Raw genomic sequence first — 20,930 nt, forward strand, 5'->3', positions numbered from 1 at the left:
TCTACCTGCTCACACTGTGCGACTAAACACCACGTCGGACTCAGCTCTGCAGTGACGGAGCTGCTCTGACTCGTCTATCCGGAAGCCATACAAATAGTATGGGAATATTAAGCTCACTATAGTGAAACGCGCTGCCTTGTCAATTTGTGCAATTTTGTGCTGAAAGCCCTAAAAAGGAAAGGCGACGACATATTTGGACAAAGACATGGCTGAGCAAACGTGGCTACTACGGTCTGTCAATTTTACAAAAAGAACTGCATTTCACTCATTGCATCCCTGCCATGCTGCTGTGTTTACATCTGAGAGGGAGAATAAAAAGAAGAATACTTGCTTGCGTATGCGCCCTGAGCGATTTGCCCACGACGATCGTGTTCTCCCAACCACACGATTCCTGATCAGGAGGTGATGGTGAGAGGCTGATCGCCACTTGTAACACCCTGTACACTACACGACAAACGATGCACCATCAGGCTGAAAGTCGGGCCGATCGAAAGATTCTCCCATGACTGGAAAAATCGCCCCGAAAATCGCAGTGTACGCCGGGCTTAAGTTGTTCTCTATGAACAAAGTCCTTGTAAATCTATCCCTTTAGAAAGCACCAATGCTGGGCAGTGATAGACAGGGCTCTCTGGAGATAAGTTAAGCTGGGAATACCCTGTATGGTTTTTTGCCCTTTCTGAGCCTATTATCTAGAGAGAATTTTTCGATAGGGCCGAGTTTCAGCCTCAGCGTGCATTATACAGGGGGGCAACGAGGGGCAATCAGCCTCTCACGACCACCTCCCAATCAGGAATAATAAGGTCAGGAGAAAATCAAACATGTTTCAAATTCAGTGAGCCGTCGTAAGGTCGCATCAGAGCATCGGGCCGCACAGTGTGGGAACATGCATTATGAGCTGTCAACTCTTAAACCCTACGGTTTTGTCATACAGTTTGAGCTGTAGCTGAGTACAACAATTGAAAATATCGCACAGTGTATGCCCGGCTTAAGCAGTGCTTTTTTAGAGTTTTTTTAAAGCCACCTAAATACCTCTTGGGAAGATTCCTTATTTCTACATTTGTTAACATTATTTTCTCTGTATTCAATTTTAAATTAAAAAGCTTCAACTACAACCAGTCACTGAATGGCTTCCATGTCTCAATTTCTTAGAAAGGTTGAGCTCGTTATAACTTCAGCGATCACCGCTCCTCTCTCTCCATGCGGTGCTGCTGTTTGACAACACCTCAGCTACCACTGCTGGCCACTTCACCACCCTTCACCGCACGGTTTGTATAGGAATTCTATGTGAATCCACCACCTTTAACGCAGTCCCTGAGTACTCTGACCACCTCTGCCGAAAGTACTATACAAGTGGCAAAACACACAGACGTGGTAAACCTAAGTACAGAGAGTAAAAAAACTGCATGTATTTTATTTCGAAACATTTGCATTTCCAGCTACACATCATAACTAATGATTTCTCAGTGGTCTCAAATTCCAGTCCTTAAGGGCTGATCTCCCGCAACTATTGGATGCATCTCTGCCTGGACACGCCTATTTCCAATATGGACTCAGAATACCTCAAATTGTAGTTCCTGTTCCTAGCTCCTATCCCTTCGCCTTTCTAAAGCGGAAAACAGTAAGAACACTTGCAAACGAAGGAAAGGAAATCTGGACTGTGCTGAATCCTACCGGACATCCTTACGCAACAGACATGCACATGAATGTTGAGGGTCAAATTGAGACTACAACTGTCTGAAAAAAAATTAAAATAGACAAAAGTTTCACAACTGGAGCAAAAGGCTTAAGCTCTTCAATTAAAAACATAAAATATATAAAGATGAGTACATTTGCATGTGTCACACAGAGTGCATGTGAGGAAATAATGTTTTTGTTAAACTCCATGAGCTGGGCTCTGCCTATAGAAAGCTGGAAAGAGAAGTAACTGACTCAAAAAGGCTACATGTTGGTGGATACCAGTAGATGGCATTACATAGGAACAACAATATGATCAGTATTACCAAGTCTTTTTTCGTTATTTATTAATTCTTTACATAAGCTTTGGTTGTACGAGCTGCTGGATTGTGTGAGATGATATGACCTTACAGGGATACGAAGTAAAGATAAAAAATTTTTATATAGATCCATTGGAAGTGGAGGAATGCAAAGTAAAGGGTAAGTAAACAGGGTTGCTTTTATCTGAAGTAACTGATATTTGCCTATGTGTATATGGTTTTATTTATTGTCTCAAAATCAAAATGAATGGAAATATATACTTTTTGAAGTAAATAACTCTTAATTATTTACACATATTAAGCATTACATTTCAATCTAGCATCACATTTTTTGAAACATTAGAAAAGGTCCTTAACATGAAGAAAATCCGTGCCACATTGAGTGGCTAGTGTTTTCTTGGTGTATTAGTCAGCCACACTCATTGATGCTTAGTTGTAAACTTTACTCACATTTAACTCTTGTTATACTCGCTATGTAATGGAAACTTCCCTTTGCTGTTTTTCTGTCTTGTCTGTAAACCTTTGAACCCAACAATAAACAAACATCCTGGTTCTTTTATGTGGAACAGAACTAAAACCAAGCTCTATATACTACCACAATGGTGCTGTTGTTCTTCAGTGCACTGGACATGACATCATGGGAGCTACCTATCTTTACCTATCTAAAGGATTGTGGGTAACCATATAGCTCCTAGAGGCGGATGGGAACGTAAGGAGCTCCATGTGCCATCTTTACTGAGAATAGGAAGCATCCTGCTTCCTTTACCTGGCTCCTTCCTCACTGCCAGCACTATTTGGATTGCACTTATAATGACGGCAGGTGACGCACTTCAGCTTTGGCTTAAGTGTCCTTAAAAATGTCTTCGGAAGGAGCCTCTTCTTCTTTGCAGAGCTTGACTGCTGCTAGTGTGGTTTATCTATTTTTTTTTTTCTTTTTATTTAGAATTTTATTTATTAAATTTTCCAACAACATAGATCAAAAATACATGTTTAGCAAAATAGAAGGATATTAATTATAAAAAAAAAAAACAGAAACAAAACAACATTGAAAAAAGAAAGAAAGAGAAAAAAAGGCAGAGGAAGGAAAAAAAAACACTTACAATATCTATAATACGAAATCAGAAAGTTGAAATATACAGCCTATGCATCTTGTACATCTCGTTGGCTTTTCCAAGAAGTCTATAAATTGTTCCCATATTTTGTAAAAATTTTGTAGCTTCCCCTTTCCATGAAATAGCAATTCAGTATTTAGCTTGTAATGAGCACATGTATACCATTTTTTTCACAGCATTTGACAATCTGAAGTCTGTTGAGACAAGTCCAAGAATAAACAACTTAGAACAGACGGGTAATCTTATGGAGCTAAGTCAGAGACTTGTTCTAGTACCTCTTCCCAATATTCCCTAATTTTAGGGCAGGTCCACAGGCAGTGATAAAGTGTGCCCTCCTCTAGACCACACTTAATGCAGAGGTCAGGGTTATTGTTGTTGAAGCGGTCCAAAACGAAGGGAGTCAAATATGTACGCATAATCCATTTATACTGTAAAAGTTTAAACTTGGTATTGATAGTTTGAATCTGTGCTTTGTGACACACCATTTTCCATTGATCCTCAGAAATTTCTGAGTCCACGTCACTGGACCACTTCATTCTCTTGTCATTTGAAGATTCATTAGAGTTTTCCCACATGGTTTATCTATTTGATACAGATGTATAGGGCAAGGGACAAACCTTAAACCACTGAGTTTTGAAATAAGTCAGGACAAAAACTAGACAGGGTTTTTAGTCTCTGAAGCTAAGCTGCACATCTAATTAAAAGTAGCATCATCATTTTATACTGCAATTGTTTTTTTTTTATTAATGGATTATGCAAAAAGAAACAAAATTATGTTTGTCCCAAATTATCATATTGTCAGGATCTTCTTTCAACCAGCTGTGTGAGGAGCAACAACCTGGGGAGGGGCATCACTGCATTAATCTCTAAACTTAAATTTTTTACCTAGCAAGGACTCTCAAATAGGCGAGCAGTATGACAACTTTTATCTACCGTATGTTATTTTTAGACCATAACTTACTAGTAACATTTAAACTACTGTTTTTTTTTTTTTTTTTTTTACTTTTTTAAACTTTTTTTAAATAGTGTAATTCCAATTTTATAGTGTTCATGCCAAACATATAAGACACAATGCATAACATTAGGTAAGATTCTTTAAAATTCAAAGCTTTTTTCTTTGCAAAAATGGCATTAAGTGAAAAAAGTTTTGGTGAAATATTATAATGCTGCAATTGTCAGCAACAGGTAGTGCTTAAAATAAATAAAACACACAAAAGTATAGCAAAATACCAGTATAAAATGCCAAATTTATACTAAAATGTTCATTTTCCCACTAAAACCAAATTTCACAACTAAATATGAGAAATGTTTGAAATTTCTGCCTTTTAACACAATTTTAATGTTGACAGGAACATGTTCAAAGGCATGTTAAGTAACCCGGCTGAAAAACATTTCCCATCTCATATGCACAATTTAAGGATGATGTCTAATTAGGCTGAAAAAACATGAAATAAATAGGGAAAAAAACACATTAGTGTAGTGGTGCATTTTTCGGTGGACTTTCCTTCTTTTTTTTTTTTTTGCCCAAATGACCTCCAATACCAAAAATCAATGAAGATTTGTTTTGGGAAGGGGGATAGCGGGGGTGTAGGGGGGTCTCTAGGTGACCTTTCTGAAAATGTGCCATCATTTTGGCAGAATCCGTATAAGTGCAGACCATTTCATGCAGACAGTAAGTGTGTAAAATGAGTGCTCCTGTCTTTCCAGGCAGGGTCTCTTTGACAGCATGATGATAGAAGCGTCACATCCTTGGGAGAGTAAATGCAAACTGACAAGAGATGAGTCTTTGGTTGCTGAATATAATACTGAATTGTGCTCTGAGTGTCTTATTATCTTGTCTGTTGATGTTTGATGGGGGGAGATTTGCTTTAGAAGAGAAGACAGAAACTGTAGGCATCCAACACCATCTCCTCCTTTCACAAAAAAAAAAAAAAAAAAAAATTGCTTGCCCCACTAAACACAGCTTTTCCACCTAATGTCCACTTCTACTTGGAATAAATACAAGGCAGCAGGATCTTTGTTGTGCCTCGTAGCCCCTGTTACCTGAAGTGGAAGACTATTGGCACAGGCAAGCTTTTAGGAGGAGAATGACCCTTTCACCACGGCAGTAAGCATATGGAGGCTGTGCGAGTTTGACAATATACTGGAGACAAACATGAGTGCTACAATTGTTTACTACCAGCTGACTTCTGCTTTTCATACCGCCACAAAGCCTTACTGTATGAATAGTGTTAAGAAACTAATGCAGAAGGTGGACATTAACTCTGCGAGGCACAAATATTGTGGTAGGCCTGAAAAGGTAAACACACGCAGGGTCATTTTAATCCCACTCTGGGTAAGAACCTATAAAAACTCTCAGAATATACCAGGGCTCTGACACAAATACTACTTCTCAGGCAGGTTTATCACAAATAATTTTAGTTTTGATTTAAAACGAGCTCCTGACACACAAGTTTTGAAGGTCTGATTGCACAGAGGCGAGTCTCAGACACTTACTGTATTCTCTAAAAGCTGTAAATGTGAACAAATAAAAAAAAACTTTAATGGGGGAAAAAAGGTATGCTGATGTTTACTTAGTTGGGATCTAATATCACCATCTTTCCAGCAGCTTTTCACCTGACCAAACAAAAGCCACTTATTAAAAGATGTAATAAATAATTATTATGTAAATATACTTCTTTTAGATTTAGATTCAAAATAATTTCATGGACTTAAAAATGTAAAAAGACAAATAAATGATTTTGTCATCAATTGGTCGGGTAATTTAATTTGCATTAAAAATTAAAAAAAATGTTATACTTGCTAATTTACTTTTTTGTTTTAACTGGGATTTTGAAGGTTTATTTTAAGGTCAGAAGATCTACTTAACATAACCCTAATCTTCACTTCTCTCCTCCCATTGGATTGGATTGTTTAAAAGGTCCAAGTAAGGGTTTTTGACCCTAATATTACTTCCAGTTAAAGGAAATATTCTTGTAAAATTAATATGTTTCGGCTTGACTGCATATATCAGTTAAAAAATGTGCATGCTGACACATGCATGCATTATGATAAGAAGAGGGATATTCAAAAAGCAGAACAGCCGTCCTGTGATACCATGCCTGGCACAGAGGTAAAAAAGATAAGGTCAAAATACAAACCTTTTAAAACAACATTATGATATTTTTCCAATGCGGCCACTCATTTTTATGTTTTAATAATAAAGAGTGTAATGGTGTACGTGTCAATATGAAAAGCAGCCTAAAACACTTTCAAACCTGTGAGAGCTCAAATATCATATCAGATCTGTTTTTGGCATTAGATTTCATGCAAATGTTCTTTGATAAAGGATTTACCCTGTTCAGAGGTTGGGTTGGATAATAAGGACTTAACTGACATTTAGTAGATATGTATTCTGCTAAAAGGTCAAATTTGCTGCTATATGGACTCTGTTTGCATCCTTTTTCAAAGCAAACCTTACAAATGTTGAAATAACTGTAAAACTGATTATTATTTTTCAGTAGTAAGTTGTATATACATTGGAAATACAATGGGGAGTGTCACCTAGTTTGGAGAGTGGTGGCCTAGTGCTTAGGGCTCCCCGGGCACCACACAACGGCAGCCCACTTCTCCCCAAGGGGATGGGTTAAATGCAGAGTTCATTTCGTTGCTATGTACTTGTGAGAATGTAATAATGATAAAGCTGTGGAAAAAATGGTTGTAAGGTGAAAATTCAGCAGGGAACATCGCTCAATAATTGTTTGTAGCACTTTTAAAGGCAGAGTTGTACACGAAAGTAGCTGAAAAATCTGACTAGAACTGTTTGCTTTTAAAAAAAATCCTATTTTTGGTAACTCAAATGTACTTTTGTTGAAAAAAATAAATAAAATCTGCTCTAGCCCTAGCTAAGAAGCTAACAGAAGAATTTATAACCACTGATGTTCTCTAAATGTTGATGGCATAGTCTAAGGTTTCTGTAAAACTGTAACCCACAATGGTAAACAAAACATAGCTGCTGAGTCAGTTATAATATCACAATTTAGGAAAATGCATCAGACTACTTGATTGTGCCCAGTTTGATGTAATCTTTTTCACTTTAAAAATAGATGTTTAAGGGGATATAGAAAATTTATTTTCTACAATATCCTGTAATTATTAAGCACAGCAAATCATGACTTTATTGTCTGTGTTTACTACTTCTGCAAATAGGAAGAACAGCAAAGGTCTCTCATATGGGTTTTAATTTACCCCCTGAAGAGAGGTAAATATACTGCTGCCTCCCTTCCTGCTCCAACTTCATTTTAAAGCTTATTAAGATTTAAAATAAAGAATGTAATTTTTACTTTTCTTTTGAAAGCGGTGTGATATATTACAAGTGACTACAAGCACTGACAGTAATTAAAGAAAAACGATCAGAAATTTATTGATTTAATTTTATTTCATGCCGACAGCTGAGGTACTGCAGGACTGACATGACTGCCTTTCAAAGCTGATAGAATTTACACACATTTAGGCAGTTTTTTTTTTTTTTTTTTTTTTAGCTGGTTACCTTGTGAACTTTGTTGTGGAGGTCCCGATGAGCTGGGTAGACTGTCTGTCAAGCGTGAAACTGGAGCGCTCCATCGGAAACAAATATTTTCATGCAAACAATGTGGCAAATCAAAGTGTAGAATCATCTGTTGATTCTTTACCCCGGTCCAAGAAAAGAACAAAACTGTAAATATTGTGGCATATACTCTGCTCAAAGCCACATAAAAAGAACCATGAAAACAACCTAAAGTCTGGTTTAAATTCGCTGATTTTATTTTCAATATCCATGCCCTTCATGTTAATACCGGAACAGTTCTGCGCTCTTATTTCAATAATCCAGGCACACAGAACTACATAAGAAACCAAAACCATAAAGAAAAATATAACCCTTTTCAAATCCTTTCCTGAGTTTTAGCCTATATAGATTTTCAGAGATGAAAAAAAGCTTTAATATTTTACTTAAGTTTAAAGAACATCTAAAGAATCACTCTGTTTCTATAGTATTAAGCATTTTTTTTTTACATTTTGATATCTAAGAAAAGCTTCATGGACTTAACTAACAGCTGATGCTATCAATCAGAATTTAAAGAAAAGTGTCAAAATGTTAAACCCGACACACACCAAAACTTATAGAAAACCCTTTCAAACAAGAAAAAAAATAACTTCCTCTTAAAATGATCAATTCAGGTTTCTTCTAAATTTTAGATCTTTTACACAAAGAGATATCGAGTTTCTCCTCTTCAATGCCCCTCTCTTTTCCACTCTTCAAGCCTGCCAGCAGAGGACACAACCTTGCAAGATTTCCCTGCTACTTCCTCACAAGTCATCTGTGCGACAGCTCTAAAACCATAGCTGCTGCTGGCACAGCCCAAGGCTCTACCACTGGGCAGGGGCAACCATCCCACAAAGCTCACAGCGTGCAGAAATGGTAGTGGCTCAAAATAGCCACATTTAGACAGAGTAGAGTCAAACACCCAACTGGCTGTTTATGCAAAAGTTTCACAGGTATTTCTGCTTAAAATATTCCAATTAATTTCTCAGAAATAGTAGGATTAAGCATCTAAAGGTATCAACTTATCTGAAAGAGGAAAGTAAAATAGAAACAAAGTAAAAGTAAAAGAGTCAGATAAAAGCTGATCAAACAGAAAGAAACGACTTGATGATTATTAAAGCAAATTGCAATACATTCAAGACAAATCCTGCAGCGTGCAGTCCTTGTTTAGAGGACTAGCCTGGAGTTATTTGGGAAATATAACTGAGTGCTAAACTCTGAGCTATAAGTTAGAGGGATATTTGTTTCTACTGCTCCCAATTTTTTTGTTTATTTTTCAGTCTCCAATATATGGCAAGCTTAATCCAAAGAAACTCTGGTATACTTTCTGCCACTTTCCACACAACATAAACAGCCACACACACACACACACACCCAGACACACAGTCAGAGAGTCTTTTCAACAACTTTCAATAAATCCTGACAAACCATAAAAAACCCACACCATTTACTGTGGTGTAAATTCAGAATAAACACCCATTATTAATCCCATCCTCAAACCCAGATTGACACATTATAAGAACACATTTACACCAGTTAATGAGCAGGGATGTGCACAACTTCCAATCGGGAAATAAAATGGGCCTTTTCTTTTTGCAGAATTGTATTGTGGAAAAGCTGTTTAAAGGCTCTTTTCTCTTGTCAATTATTATCCATAGCAACATAATATAAGGCAATTAAGAAAATAATTTTAAAACATTAGAGCTCTATAACTGCTTTAGGTTTCTTTTCCAAGCATTTCTATTTGACAATTACTCTTTTTTCAAAATAATCTGACATCGATAAAATAAAATCTCACATGTGAATGGTTAACATGTTCTTGTTATAAGAAGGAAAACAATAGATTTTCCTCTTCAGCACATATTAGTTATATATTAATAAAAAGAACCAATACATTTAATTGGTCTGGCTTTATTTCTTGCGAATGTTACAGAAAAAGAGGCCTGAGGTTTTAAATGTGTTTTATTAAAAATGTAATTAGATCTTCAAAATAATTAATTTATTCATTAGGTTTATTGATTCATAACAGGGTTGAATCAATCCACATGACTAATTAATGAAAAAGAGAATATTTCAACACATATTCAAAATGGATTAATTAATTAGTTCAGGAGATAAAACAAAAAAAAAATCAAATATAGAGTTTAGAAATTATGTAATTATTTATGCAATTTTTAATCTGGATAACTTGTAGGAAAATTATATATTTGCTCAAGAACAACAATAAAAACTCTAATTATTTAATGAATACATAAATCTACTTATAGAAGAGATTTGGAAATTGTTCAGCACTAATTTAGAACTTTTTTAATATACATTTTAGTCATAATTGTTTATCTTCCTGTTTATTATTGAAAAAAAATCAACGACTTTATGCAGCATAACTTTGATAAGTTGTAAAGCTAGCCTTAAAGGAAATTATTCTGATGCACAAAATTACTTTTTAAAGTCAGTTTAAAATGTTTACTGAAAGATTTACGCATCTGCTGATTCAAAATATTAACAATGGCAGGAAAACTAAACTATTAGAAAATTATAATCCTAATTAACATAATGCTACATTTATTATTATTTTTTAGGGTGTAGCCAGCTTAATACAAACTTATCCATCCTTATAAAATTAAGTTCTGGGTTTAATTGTGTAAAATGAGCAGTTTCTGCACTTTTATGATGAACCTCTTAGAAAGTTCAGCTTACTCATTCATGCGCTTAGTTTCTTCCACCTGTCCCATCTCCTGCAGGTCTGCTTTCCCACTCAAAGTGGACCTCAGTCAGAAGTAAGCCGGCATGTTAGCAGCAGAGGAGGACACAGAGATAAAAGTGGACTCACCATACAGCTTGTTGGGAGTGCCCTCTCTGTCCGTGGCCTCAGAGGGCAGGAGCAGGGGTTCGTCGTTCAAATCGCTTTCTGGGGTTGCTGCTTTGTCGTCTGCCCGGAGTTCTGCTGCGCTCATGTCGCTGCGCAGGGAGAGCAGCGGCTTGCTCAGCTGCCCTGTAATCATCGGATCCTGATGGGAGCTGGGAGACCAGGTGGGAAACAGGGAGGAGAGGGGGAAAAAAAGAGAGAAAAAGCCCCTGGTTAGATTGCCTGAGCAGCTCACCCTCAGCGACTCCTTCTCTATGTCTCTACTCACTCTCTCTTTCTCTCCACCCAAGCTTCACCTTCCTGTTGCTCACTCATCACTCTCCCTCTCTCTCTCCTGCTCCCTCCCCTCCTTGGCTCCCTCTTTTATCTGAGACTGGTGCTACCCCGCTGATCCTGCCGGCTGCTGCCTGGTGAAGAGCTGTTACGGATCGCGTGGCTTTACCATCGTGCACTACAGTCCTGAAACTGGGATACATTCATCTCCGACAGCACATCCCTAACTGACATGTGCCTCATCTTCAGCATACAGATACCTACTAATTACAATGAAGGGAGGAATAAATAAATCTGAAAAGGAGGGAACTATAATACAGTGATCACAACAATTTGTGCATATTTAGGGACATAAAGTTATATCAAAGGTGATATCTTGCATCAGATTATAAAGCAATACATACTTAAAGCCTAATTAAAATCAGCCAATTGTTTTTAATTTTTATTGCCAGATCAGAAAACATCAATACAGAATGATTAGATTATCTACAAATGAGTCAAGTGGAAAATAAACTGACACTTTATTAACGGAAAGTGTATTTTACAAACATCATGATACAAATTTGAAATAGTACAAACTTAATTTCAGAATGACCTAAAAAAAAAAAAGAAAAAAAAAAGCTCTCCTGAGAACTTTTCCTACCTTTCAAAGCTCCAGATGAGAATGAGAAAAACGAGGTTATAGAAAGCTCAAAGCAAGAGCCACCACAGAACAAGCCGGCAGTCAGGATGTACCTCCCACGTAACCAGAAGGAGCTTCTTCAACCTTTCTGCGTCTAAATCACCAGCACACGTTCAAGCCTGAGGTAACTTCCAAAGAAAACCCCTGAAGATGTCACCTCCTCCCTTTTTCCTCTCCCTCCCTCTGTCTCTTCCCCCTTGTGTCTCCTGACTAGAAAGCTCCTCAGACAGTGTTCACCCCACCTCAGGCTCAGAGGCGCAGACGTGGAGCAGCACCACCACGGGCCTCTTTCTTATTTATGAATCAGGTTCAACCTAAATGTGCCTAAGCAAAGGACAGGTGACCGGCATGTATATATAAGCACAGATAAAAAAAAAAAAAAAGGAGGAGGGTGAGGGTCTTATTCCCCCCCTTGCTCACATCAACAATCCCCTGCGTCAATCAGGATGGTCGATGAATTGCTGCCCAGAGGGGCCTTTTTAATGTGCCCATCACGGCAATCTGCCCTTTCTGATATGACACATGATAATCTATGAAAATGTTAATCAATAGAAGTAGTTTAAGCTGTCATTAAAATCCGTGAGCCGACTGGTCAATACTCATATCCCTGGTAACAATGTCACTACTCATCAGGGCTTCATTTGTGGAGCACTTAAATGTGGGACGCTGCACATCGATGCGCCTCTCCGCCCGCCGCCGTAAACACATTTTCTCCTCTGTCTGAGCCTGGCCGCGCTCTGCATGCGTTTGGGACAATCCCCCCCTCCCCCCGCCTCTCCTTTGAGTTGCTTGATAGGTCCACTGGAGGGCAAAATTAATACCTAATTGAATCTTGCAGTCATCAAAATAATCAATAGTTTTTTATTATTTATTCTTCACAGTCTGTTGACTGTTTGAAAGCTCCGAGGGACAGCGGCGAGCACAGGCAGCCCGGAGATTTCTACCGTTTCACAATGTAATTTTCACTAGGGCATGAGGGTTTGCAAGACCTATAAAAAATGAGAGCTGTGTTTTTTGTCAGGAGGTGGGTGGGTGTGGATGGGCGGGTGGGGGGATATAAAGGAAAAATGGGAATCTTTGCCCCAGCAGCTACAATGAAAAATAGAATAAACAAGCTACTGACACTTCAGAGAAGGGCATGGTCCTTTCTGTCCATCCCTCCATCTTTTTCCCTTTCCCCTTTCCTCCTTATTTCATCATATCAGGAGTGTGGCGGTACCTCTCTAATGCTGGCATTTCTCTTCCTGACAGACTCCAAACAAGTGCTGGGAATGAGATCACAGCTCTAATCTTCCTCTGGCCTCTAAGGCTGCAGGATAACAGGGCAGCACATCTCTCACCATCTTATACAGCAGATAATTATATCCCAAAGATGAGCTGTATTCAATGTTATTGCGGTTGTAAAAATAAACAAAAAGGGATACTAATATTTGCAATCAGAAGGGTGTACTCTTTTTAAAGTATTCATGTTCCTTTAAGTTATGTTTTATATTTTATCATATCAACATCACAGGGATAGATCTTCAATAAGTCAGGAAGAACTTTAAAGTGGAGGGAAAACAATGTAAATCCCTTGATTGTCCCACAATGGGGAATTTTGTTGCATTTTTCCCTTGGGGACCATTGGGCTGCCATTATGTGGTGGCCGGGGAGCAGTTTGGGGTTAAGGGTTTTGCTCAGGAACCCACAGTGGAGGCTGTGGGGATCGAACCAGGTACTTACAACCTTCTTAGAGCATGAGCACACAGCTCTAACCCACCAGGCCAACACTCCTTAATAAATAATCTCTGGTTTTGTAGTTTTTCTGTTGAAAATAATCTGAAAATCAGAACTTGCATGTGTCACCATGAGAATGCTACAGTATGCCAAATTAATAACCAGATGAAGCACTTCACACCTTAGACATAAAGACCAATTTTAGACTTATTTGATCAGAGCAACTCTTTCATGTTTCCTGTTGAGCCCATTAAACTGGAAACAGGATGTGTTCTGCTTTGTTTTCCCCACTCTTCCTTAAAAGCTAGCTTTTTTAGAGTCAATAAATAGTAACTGTCCTGTGACCACACTCCCCGTCCTGAGCTGTGAATCTCTGCAGCTCCTCCAATGAGTCTTTTGGCTGTTTCTCTGATTAAGGCTGTGATAACTCAACTTAAAAATAGTTTTTTTCTTCCTAATTGAGTCTTGTTTTATACGCAAAGAAAAGAGGTTTATGTTCAACCTATTCTCATTATGAGTGCGTGTGAAATCGTACGAAAAGTTATTTTGTACGTTTTGGACGTTTTTTTCGTCGTATGCACATGCGCATCTGACGCACCATTCACGAATATAGAATATAAATTACAATTAGCCCTAACCCTGACCCTTACCCTAACCCTAAGATATAAAACAGCAAGCAAGGTAGTTAGAAACCTGAATAAGTGATGATTGCACTGTTTTTCCCATTTTTACGTGCGTCCGCGGATCTGCTTTTTTTTTTTGTCTGCCAGCACACGCGCACTGATGTGGTTTTTTGAGGACAAACGTCTTCATACACACTCATAATGAGAATATGTTGTTATGTTAGTTACTTTTTTGTCCCTTTATTTATTGTGGAGGTGTAGTTCATCAAAGTCACCTCAGGGTGTTAAAATGCTCTCAACAAAGTCTATCATGAAGATTTTAGAATGATCACAAACCATAGAGGTTTAACACATCTTTGAACGTTAAATTCTAGCATTGGATAAGTTGCTTTTTCCACTCTTATTCATTGTGTACTTTGTCATCTTCCTTCATCTTCAATATCCTACAGTTTTTTTCTAAAATTCAAACTATTTATATTATTATCTCTAACAAAATCTGTTCTTATTGATAGTGCCCAAGGGCTCATTTAATCTCACTGGATTTGACAGAAATAATAACATATGGACTGTCCTCACACACATACACTATCTGTATACAATCTGTATATAATTTGTAAATCTTATCTGCCATTATTTAACTTGTATTATAAACCAGCTAATACATATATAATCCTTTTCCTAACCTTCCTGTATATTCTGTATAATCTGTGTAATCTGTGCATGTAGCTCCCATATTCATATTTATATTTATACACAACTTTTTACAGTCCCTATTTATTACTTTTTGCTTGTACCTTTTTGCTCATTGCTTTGTACTCGTGACAGAGCAATGACAATAAAATTGAATTCTATTCTATTCTAAATCATTACGCACTTGCTCACTAGTGGACTCTCTTAACCAGACCAGCTGGTTGCACTTAAATGCATGTAAAAGTATGAGGAAAGAAATAGGGATGAATAAAAATATACATCAGGCCTGCACCACACTATTTTGTGCCCATCCAACAATTCCTAGTAAACCATGTTTTAGTTTGTAGCTTAAATGGGACAGAATTTTAAAAAAGGTTCACTGAGGATGACTACCTTTGTAATACATTCTTTTTAAATGTACAATTTTATCGAAATTAAAAGATATGGGGGAACAAGGATGATCTCATTTCTTCTCAGTTCAGGCATAACTTAGGAACAGGTTGCATACAATGGATGAAACACTCTAACCCCCCCTTCACACCCGCAGTGGCAGCAGAATAAGTAGTAGAGGGGTGGGGGGACTGAGTGTCATCAGATATCCCTGCAAAGCGCTGGTGGTCTTATCAGTGCTGCCCCATTTTGAAAGGCACCAAAAAGGAGATTTCAGTTTAAAACAAAACAAAAAAACAAACCCTTTTTATTGCTATTTTAGATTCACCTTGTCGTATTAAAAACCTGCACTGCATTAATGAGAGGAAGCCATTTCCTTTGCTCATTCAAAGTATTTTAATGACATTTTACCAATTAAGCTGTTGTTGGCATTCCAATAAAAAAATATATATATTGATGTTAGCTGTTAAAAATATCAATCAAGGCGTTAAAAATATAATTTAAGTTTATTCTACTTGAGTTAATGTTCTATACTTCACTGTGGCATCTCTTTGGAAGTGTTTTGTTGAAAATTTGCTTTTTAAATTTCTTCTTATGTGTTTTCAGAACATCATGTAAATGTTGAAAATACCCCAAACTTTAAGTGATACTTTCAGTTTTTTTTTTTTTGTTGTTGTTGTTTTTTAGCCCACTTTTACCTGTTTAATAGAAAAAATTATATCAGGTTAAAAAAAAAATCAATATTTTGATATTTCATTTCATGAATAGATGCCCTGCTGTTCCTCTTTTCCATGATAAGAATCAGTGTAAATATACTTCCCTTAAAAAAAAAATCAAACAGCACTTAGAAAAGCATGTGTTCCTAATTGTTTAGCTGTAACACCAAGTAGAATCACTCAAAAAAAAACTTTGAGCAGAAGTAGTATCGGTGAACTTGTTATTCTGCTTTAGATCTCAGTATTCGTCAGCAGACTGGGAACACAGCAGGGCTAATTGACCTAACAACTAAAAAAAAGGAATTGATATCCTTTTTTAAATGTTGTTTGCAGAGGGAATGTTAGCAATAAGCAGCCATACTCTGAAGTTACTCTACCATGTGAAGTGTTCGACACGGACAGATTACCAAATTGGCTTAGGTGAATGCACCAATAAATGACAAATAAAGCCAACGTATTGATGCTATTTCTTTAAAAGTCTTATCCTACAAACCTGAAGTGATAATGCCAAAAGACCAGAAATGAGATATGTGAATAAGGCAAAATGTATTCAAATAACTTAACAGATACAAGCTTTTTTTTATTAAAACAAATAATAATAATAATAATAATAATAATAATAATAATAATAATAATAATAATAATAATAATAAATAATCCTACAGTTAAAATTGTTTTATATTTAGGTGAATCTGCTGCACTGGATCAGTATGTTGTATGTTGTATATTATGTTGATTCCTAATGTGATTTGGTAGATGATGGTTTGTCTCCCCCTTAGGGTTATTAACTAAACTGTTTCTCTGTCTCCAACTTCATTTGGATTGAGCCGTGCATAGAGATCTACAAATGTCACTAAAACTCCTCATGTATTAGACTCTACTTATGATCAGTAATTTCAGAAATGTTTACACCAAAGATGCATTTTTGGAAATATTGTGTTGAAAACTTGCTTATTCAATTCCTCTTTATCTGGTTTTAGAATAACATGTAAATGTTGAAGATACCCAAAACTTTAGGTGATATATACTTCTTTTTATTTTTTTAGCTTGTTAGTATGATCAACAGTTATGCCTCTCTCCCCCACTAAAGCTAAAATGCTCCCCAGTGGATAGTCAGTGGGCCAGTGAAGGCTGAGGGCTATCAAAGCAGTGTATTAAAAGGAGCTCTTTGAAGCTTGTAAACCGCCGTGCCCAGCAGGTCCACAACGGATAGGCGCCTCTGATTGGTCAGGTGTGTGTGTGTGTTTTTGTGCTTGATCGATCCGTGGCGCTGACATTCTGGAGCATCAAAGCTTTCAGTCCACTAATATGACTCCTCCTATGTGGGCAAGGGTTGTTTTTTTATTATTTTCCTTTTTTGTTTATGAGCTGCTTATGCCTTAGAGGGGCTTCTCTGTGATCATCATAGGTGAACGGTGTGCTTTCATGGTTGGAAAAGGAACAAACACATATGAAATTAGGGGATACTTACAAACCAAGTACTCCAAATAGTGATTAAGGGGAAGAAAGTCAGCGAGCCAAAGAAAAAAACCATTAACCACTGGAAGCAGAGGGGTGACACGGCTGAGATTCAAACATAGCTGCTCCTCAAAGTCAGTTTCCCCCTCACATTGTCTCTGGAGACCTGCGCCACATACACACTCGTCAAAGGTGTGAAAATGTGATTTCCCAAAAAGGATTGGTAATTCTCCGTAAGGGTGGAAGCAGCAATCAATAAATCATTGCTAAGCAGATTGTACAGAAAAAAAAAAAAGAATTATTCCCTCTCTGTATCAGTACATTAGGATTCTCCTGAGGATGGATGAGGCAAGACAAAGGTGCGAGACAATCTCAGTAAAGAAGAGGCAAATCATACCTTTGGCATTCATCTGGACTATGGCTGTCAGCGGCGTGACAAAGGAGCTGGTGAGCCGACCAATATATGAAGGGTTCTCTCAACACCTTGCTCAGGAATGTCTGCAAATATACATAACGTAGTGCTGAGGTAAATTAGAAGTTGCATTAATAAGAAATAAGTCAAATTATCTGGACATTTAGACTGTATAAAGTCAATTTTATTATATTTCTCTTTGAAACTGTTTATAAATAGCAGAAAAGTTTTGGGGTCGCTACTTATGCCTCCATCATAATAGCTTGTATTTCCACTTTATGAATACCTAAGTACTTTGAAGCAGGGGTGGGTAGAGTACCCAAAAACTGTACACAAGTAAAAGTGGCCCTACTACGTCACATTTTTACTCAAAATTAAGTAGCAGCTATTCAAGAAAACTTTAAAGTACTGAGTAACTGATCTGCTAACCACTCAGGAACATAACAACTGCTGTACTATTTTAAAAATGGGTTAAAAATGTAAAGTTAGGTAGTAGGAGTGTACCTCTCCGGTGAAGTTTTGTTTAAATAAGCTTTTCATTGATAGAAGACTAATGATTCTGTAAAAAACATAATGTTGTAAAGCTACTCCTAAAAGTATTTTTTCTCAAAAAGTTACTCAAATAAAGGTAACTGAGTAAATATAACTAGTGACTCCACTCCTCTGATTCCAATCCATTGGCATTGTGGTCAAACTAAATGCAACCAAGATCATTTCTATTTGCTAATGTCTCTACTTTCCTTGAATTTAGTAGTGTAAATATATCAGTAGCATATGTACAAACTGTCTTTTTAAGTGTATCAGTAAAATGCTTACTGTGTTTTTTTTATTTATTTCTCCCAATGGGTTGTTCCTGCCAACTGATGTGGAGCTGAATATAGGTTTTGGATGGCCACTGCAAAAGACTGACTTTTGTTTTTTCTTAAACCGTTTTATAACTAATTTGCCAAGATGCTGAGCATTACTGTCTATTTATAGTTTATAATTTATAATATAGTTTATGATTTATAAGCAAGCTTTAACCTTCTGGATGATGTCATTAGATCTTACCAGATGTTTCCACAATGGGTTCTTTCCTCATGAAGCATTTTTCCTTTCATCATTACTCTCCATGAGGCCGCCGCCCCATGGCTTCTCAGATCACAGGCCTGGTGTCTGAGGGCTTACAAGCTTCCAGTTTTTTCCTTTCAAATGTGACTGTGCTTATCATGGAGCCACACTTTCATTTTTGTTTCATCAGACGATAGCATGTGCCTAAAGATGTGAAGTTCTTTGTCCATATATGTATTACCAAACTGTAACTTGGCTTTTGATGTTGTGTTTGGTGTAATGTCTTCTCCCTGTCTGAGTTACTTTATAGACAATTTCATTACAAGAACTAGAAAAGCACTCGGAGAGAGCAGACCTCTGCTAAGCAGCAAATTTTGCCCCAAATGACTAACAACTAAACTTGCACATTATCTGGATGATTACCAAATTTAAATAAAGCATGGCATGAGGCACACCTCTGGTAAAATCTGTTCATCAGTTTTCAATTGACCCTGCTAACATCTCTATTCAGTAAAATACCTCCGGACTTTTTGCCGTGTACACTACAGCTATAAACTCTCTCCATATACTATTAATCAGGATGAATCTTCCTTCTGTGTCTTTAAATGTGTCTAAAACTGTGAAAGGGAGATTTTTATGTATTAAGATTATGACCCCTCTTTTATTTGAGTATGATGAGGAATTAACAAATCCATCATTTTTACATAAACGCTTTTTGAATAATATGTCTGTCTTGCTTTGAATACTGGGAATGTTCTGAGCCTTGACAGTCTCTCCCAAATGTTATTTTCATTTAGCATATAGATATTGTTTTAGTTACTGACTTGAAACAATTCATTGTCAGTCAGTGACAGAAGCCATGTTCCTTTTAATACAGGCACATATTAAAAATAAGAATTTAATCACAACTCTGTCATTGAAGATAGTGAAAACCATGCATGACATTGATTCATTATGAAATATTTTTTAACCCTTTTTGTGTTTTGTTGGGGTAAAAACGATCATCACAGGTTACAGATCATGAAAATCCAAATAAAAAAAAAATCTGAAAGATAAAACAACCTAACATCAAAATAGCATATATACATCAGAACTTGGTTGGACCTTTGTCTATGTGAAATATTTAATTAATAGCATAAGTGGAATGGAGGCGATGAGACTGTGGTTCTGCTGAGGTGTAATGGAGGCTCAAATTGCTTTGATAGCAGCCTTCGGGGCATCTACATTGTTGGGTCTGGTATCCTTATAAAACATAGTTCTCAATGAGCTTCAGGTCAGGCCACTTTGCTGGCCAGTCATGCAGAGTAACACTATAGTCATGGAACAAGTGTTTGTTACCTTTGGCAGTGGGGGCAGGTACCAAGTCTTGCTGGGAAATAAAAACAGTAACTCTATAAGGCTTGTCCACAGAAGGAAGCGCTCTAAAAGGTCTTTCATTAACTTGGACTTTATAAAAGAACAGTTCGAAATAGTTGAAAAATTGAGTTTTCAATTCATATAGTGGCACCAGGCTATTTTTTTAAAGGTTACTTTATACTTTTATACTTTAAGTTGAGTAAAGATGTCAAGTTGATACTTCAACTTTTACCAGAGTGTTTTTAAACTGCAGTATCTATACTTCTACTTAAGTACTTTTGACACCACTGCTGTTAACATGTCACTCTGGATTTTTTCTCCAGAACATGACTTCAAGAATAAATGAAATGCTAATTTTACTTTTCTGACTTAGAGTCCCGGTAGAGGGAATGTCTTCTCCATGGTTGTAAAGCCTACTAACTCTGACTGAACGACAATTATGAGACTCAGAAAACCTCAGATAATGTTTTTGAGTAAAAATGTTCACAATATTCTATTTATTTAAGACACTGAATTTTGGGTTTTCATTAAGTGTAAGCAATACCCACCAAGATTATAGTTTCTCTTTCTGAAATGAGTGAAAATTATATCTCTTTTTTCAAAATTTTCTATTATTTTGATGTTCTCGTAAACAGTGTATGTAAATTAAGGATTTCCCCGATACAAGTTTTTAATTTCCGATACAATACAAATATTTACCTGAGACGATATTAGCACTAAAAGCATTATGATTTTATTACTTAGTTTATACTTTAGAATGTTAGAAAAGGCTTGATGAAGTGATATTACTAAAAATAGTAAAAAACAATAGTTATGAGAACAACTGACCAATGTAATATTTACAAATAAATTACAGAAACTTTAAATAGAAGCAAATATTTCAATCAAAATGCCAAATATTGGAGATTTTTCGATTGATATAATCCAATATAAATTTTGTGGCTACTATCAGAACGATATCCGATATTACTCTCAGATCATGACACCCAAAGGATTTCAGTAGAAAAAAAAAACATTTAAAGACTCTAGTT

General features: G+C 36.7%; 1 protein-coding gene across 3 annotated transcripts in view; it reads right to left on the minus strand.

Moving 5' to 3' along the window:
• pou6f2 (POU class 6 homeobox 2) overlaps nucleotides 1–11,781 on the minus strand; it is a 118,202-nt gene extending 106,421 nt beyond the window's left edge. Inside the window, exons 1-2 of one of the 3 annotated variants that reach the window (XM_038297900.1) lie at nucleotides 11,450–11,781; nucleotides 10,498–10,685 (exon numbers count right to left, since the gene is read on the minus strand). In XM_038297900.1, coding sequence (XP_038153828.1) covers nucleotides 10,498–10,669 — 172 coding nt within the window. In that variant the 5' untranslated portion in view covers nucleotides 10,670–10,685; nucleotides 11,450–11,781. Of the gene's footprint in view, nucleotides 1–10,497; nucleotides 10,686–10,801; nucleotides 11,010–11,449 lie in introns of those variants that run through there. The other 2 variants (XM_038297898.1, XM_038297899.1) reach the window with 2 other exon arrangements.
• Nucleotides 11,782–20,930: the final 9,149 nt, after the last annotated feature.

Source organism: Cyprinodon tularosa, unplaced genomic scaffold (genome assembly GCF_016077235.1).
Source record: "Cyprinodon tularosa strain WSP-4 unplaced genomic scaffold, ASM1607723v1 ctg4, whole genome shotgun sequence".
Classification (NCBI taxonomy): Eukaryota; Metazoa; Chordata; class Actinopteri; order Cyprinodontiformes; family Cyprinodontidae; genus Cyprinodon; species Cyprinodon tularosa.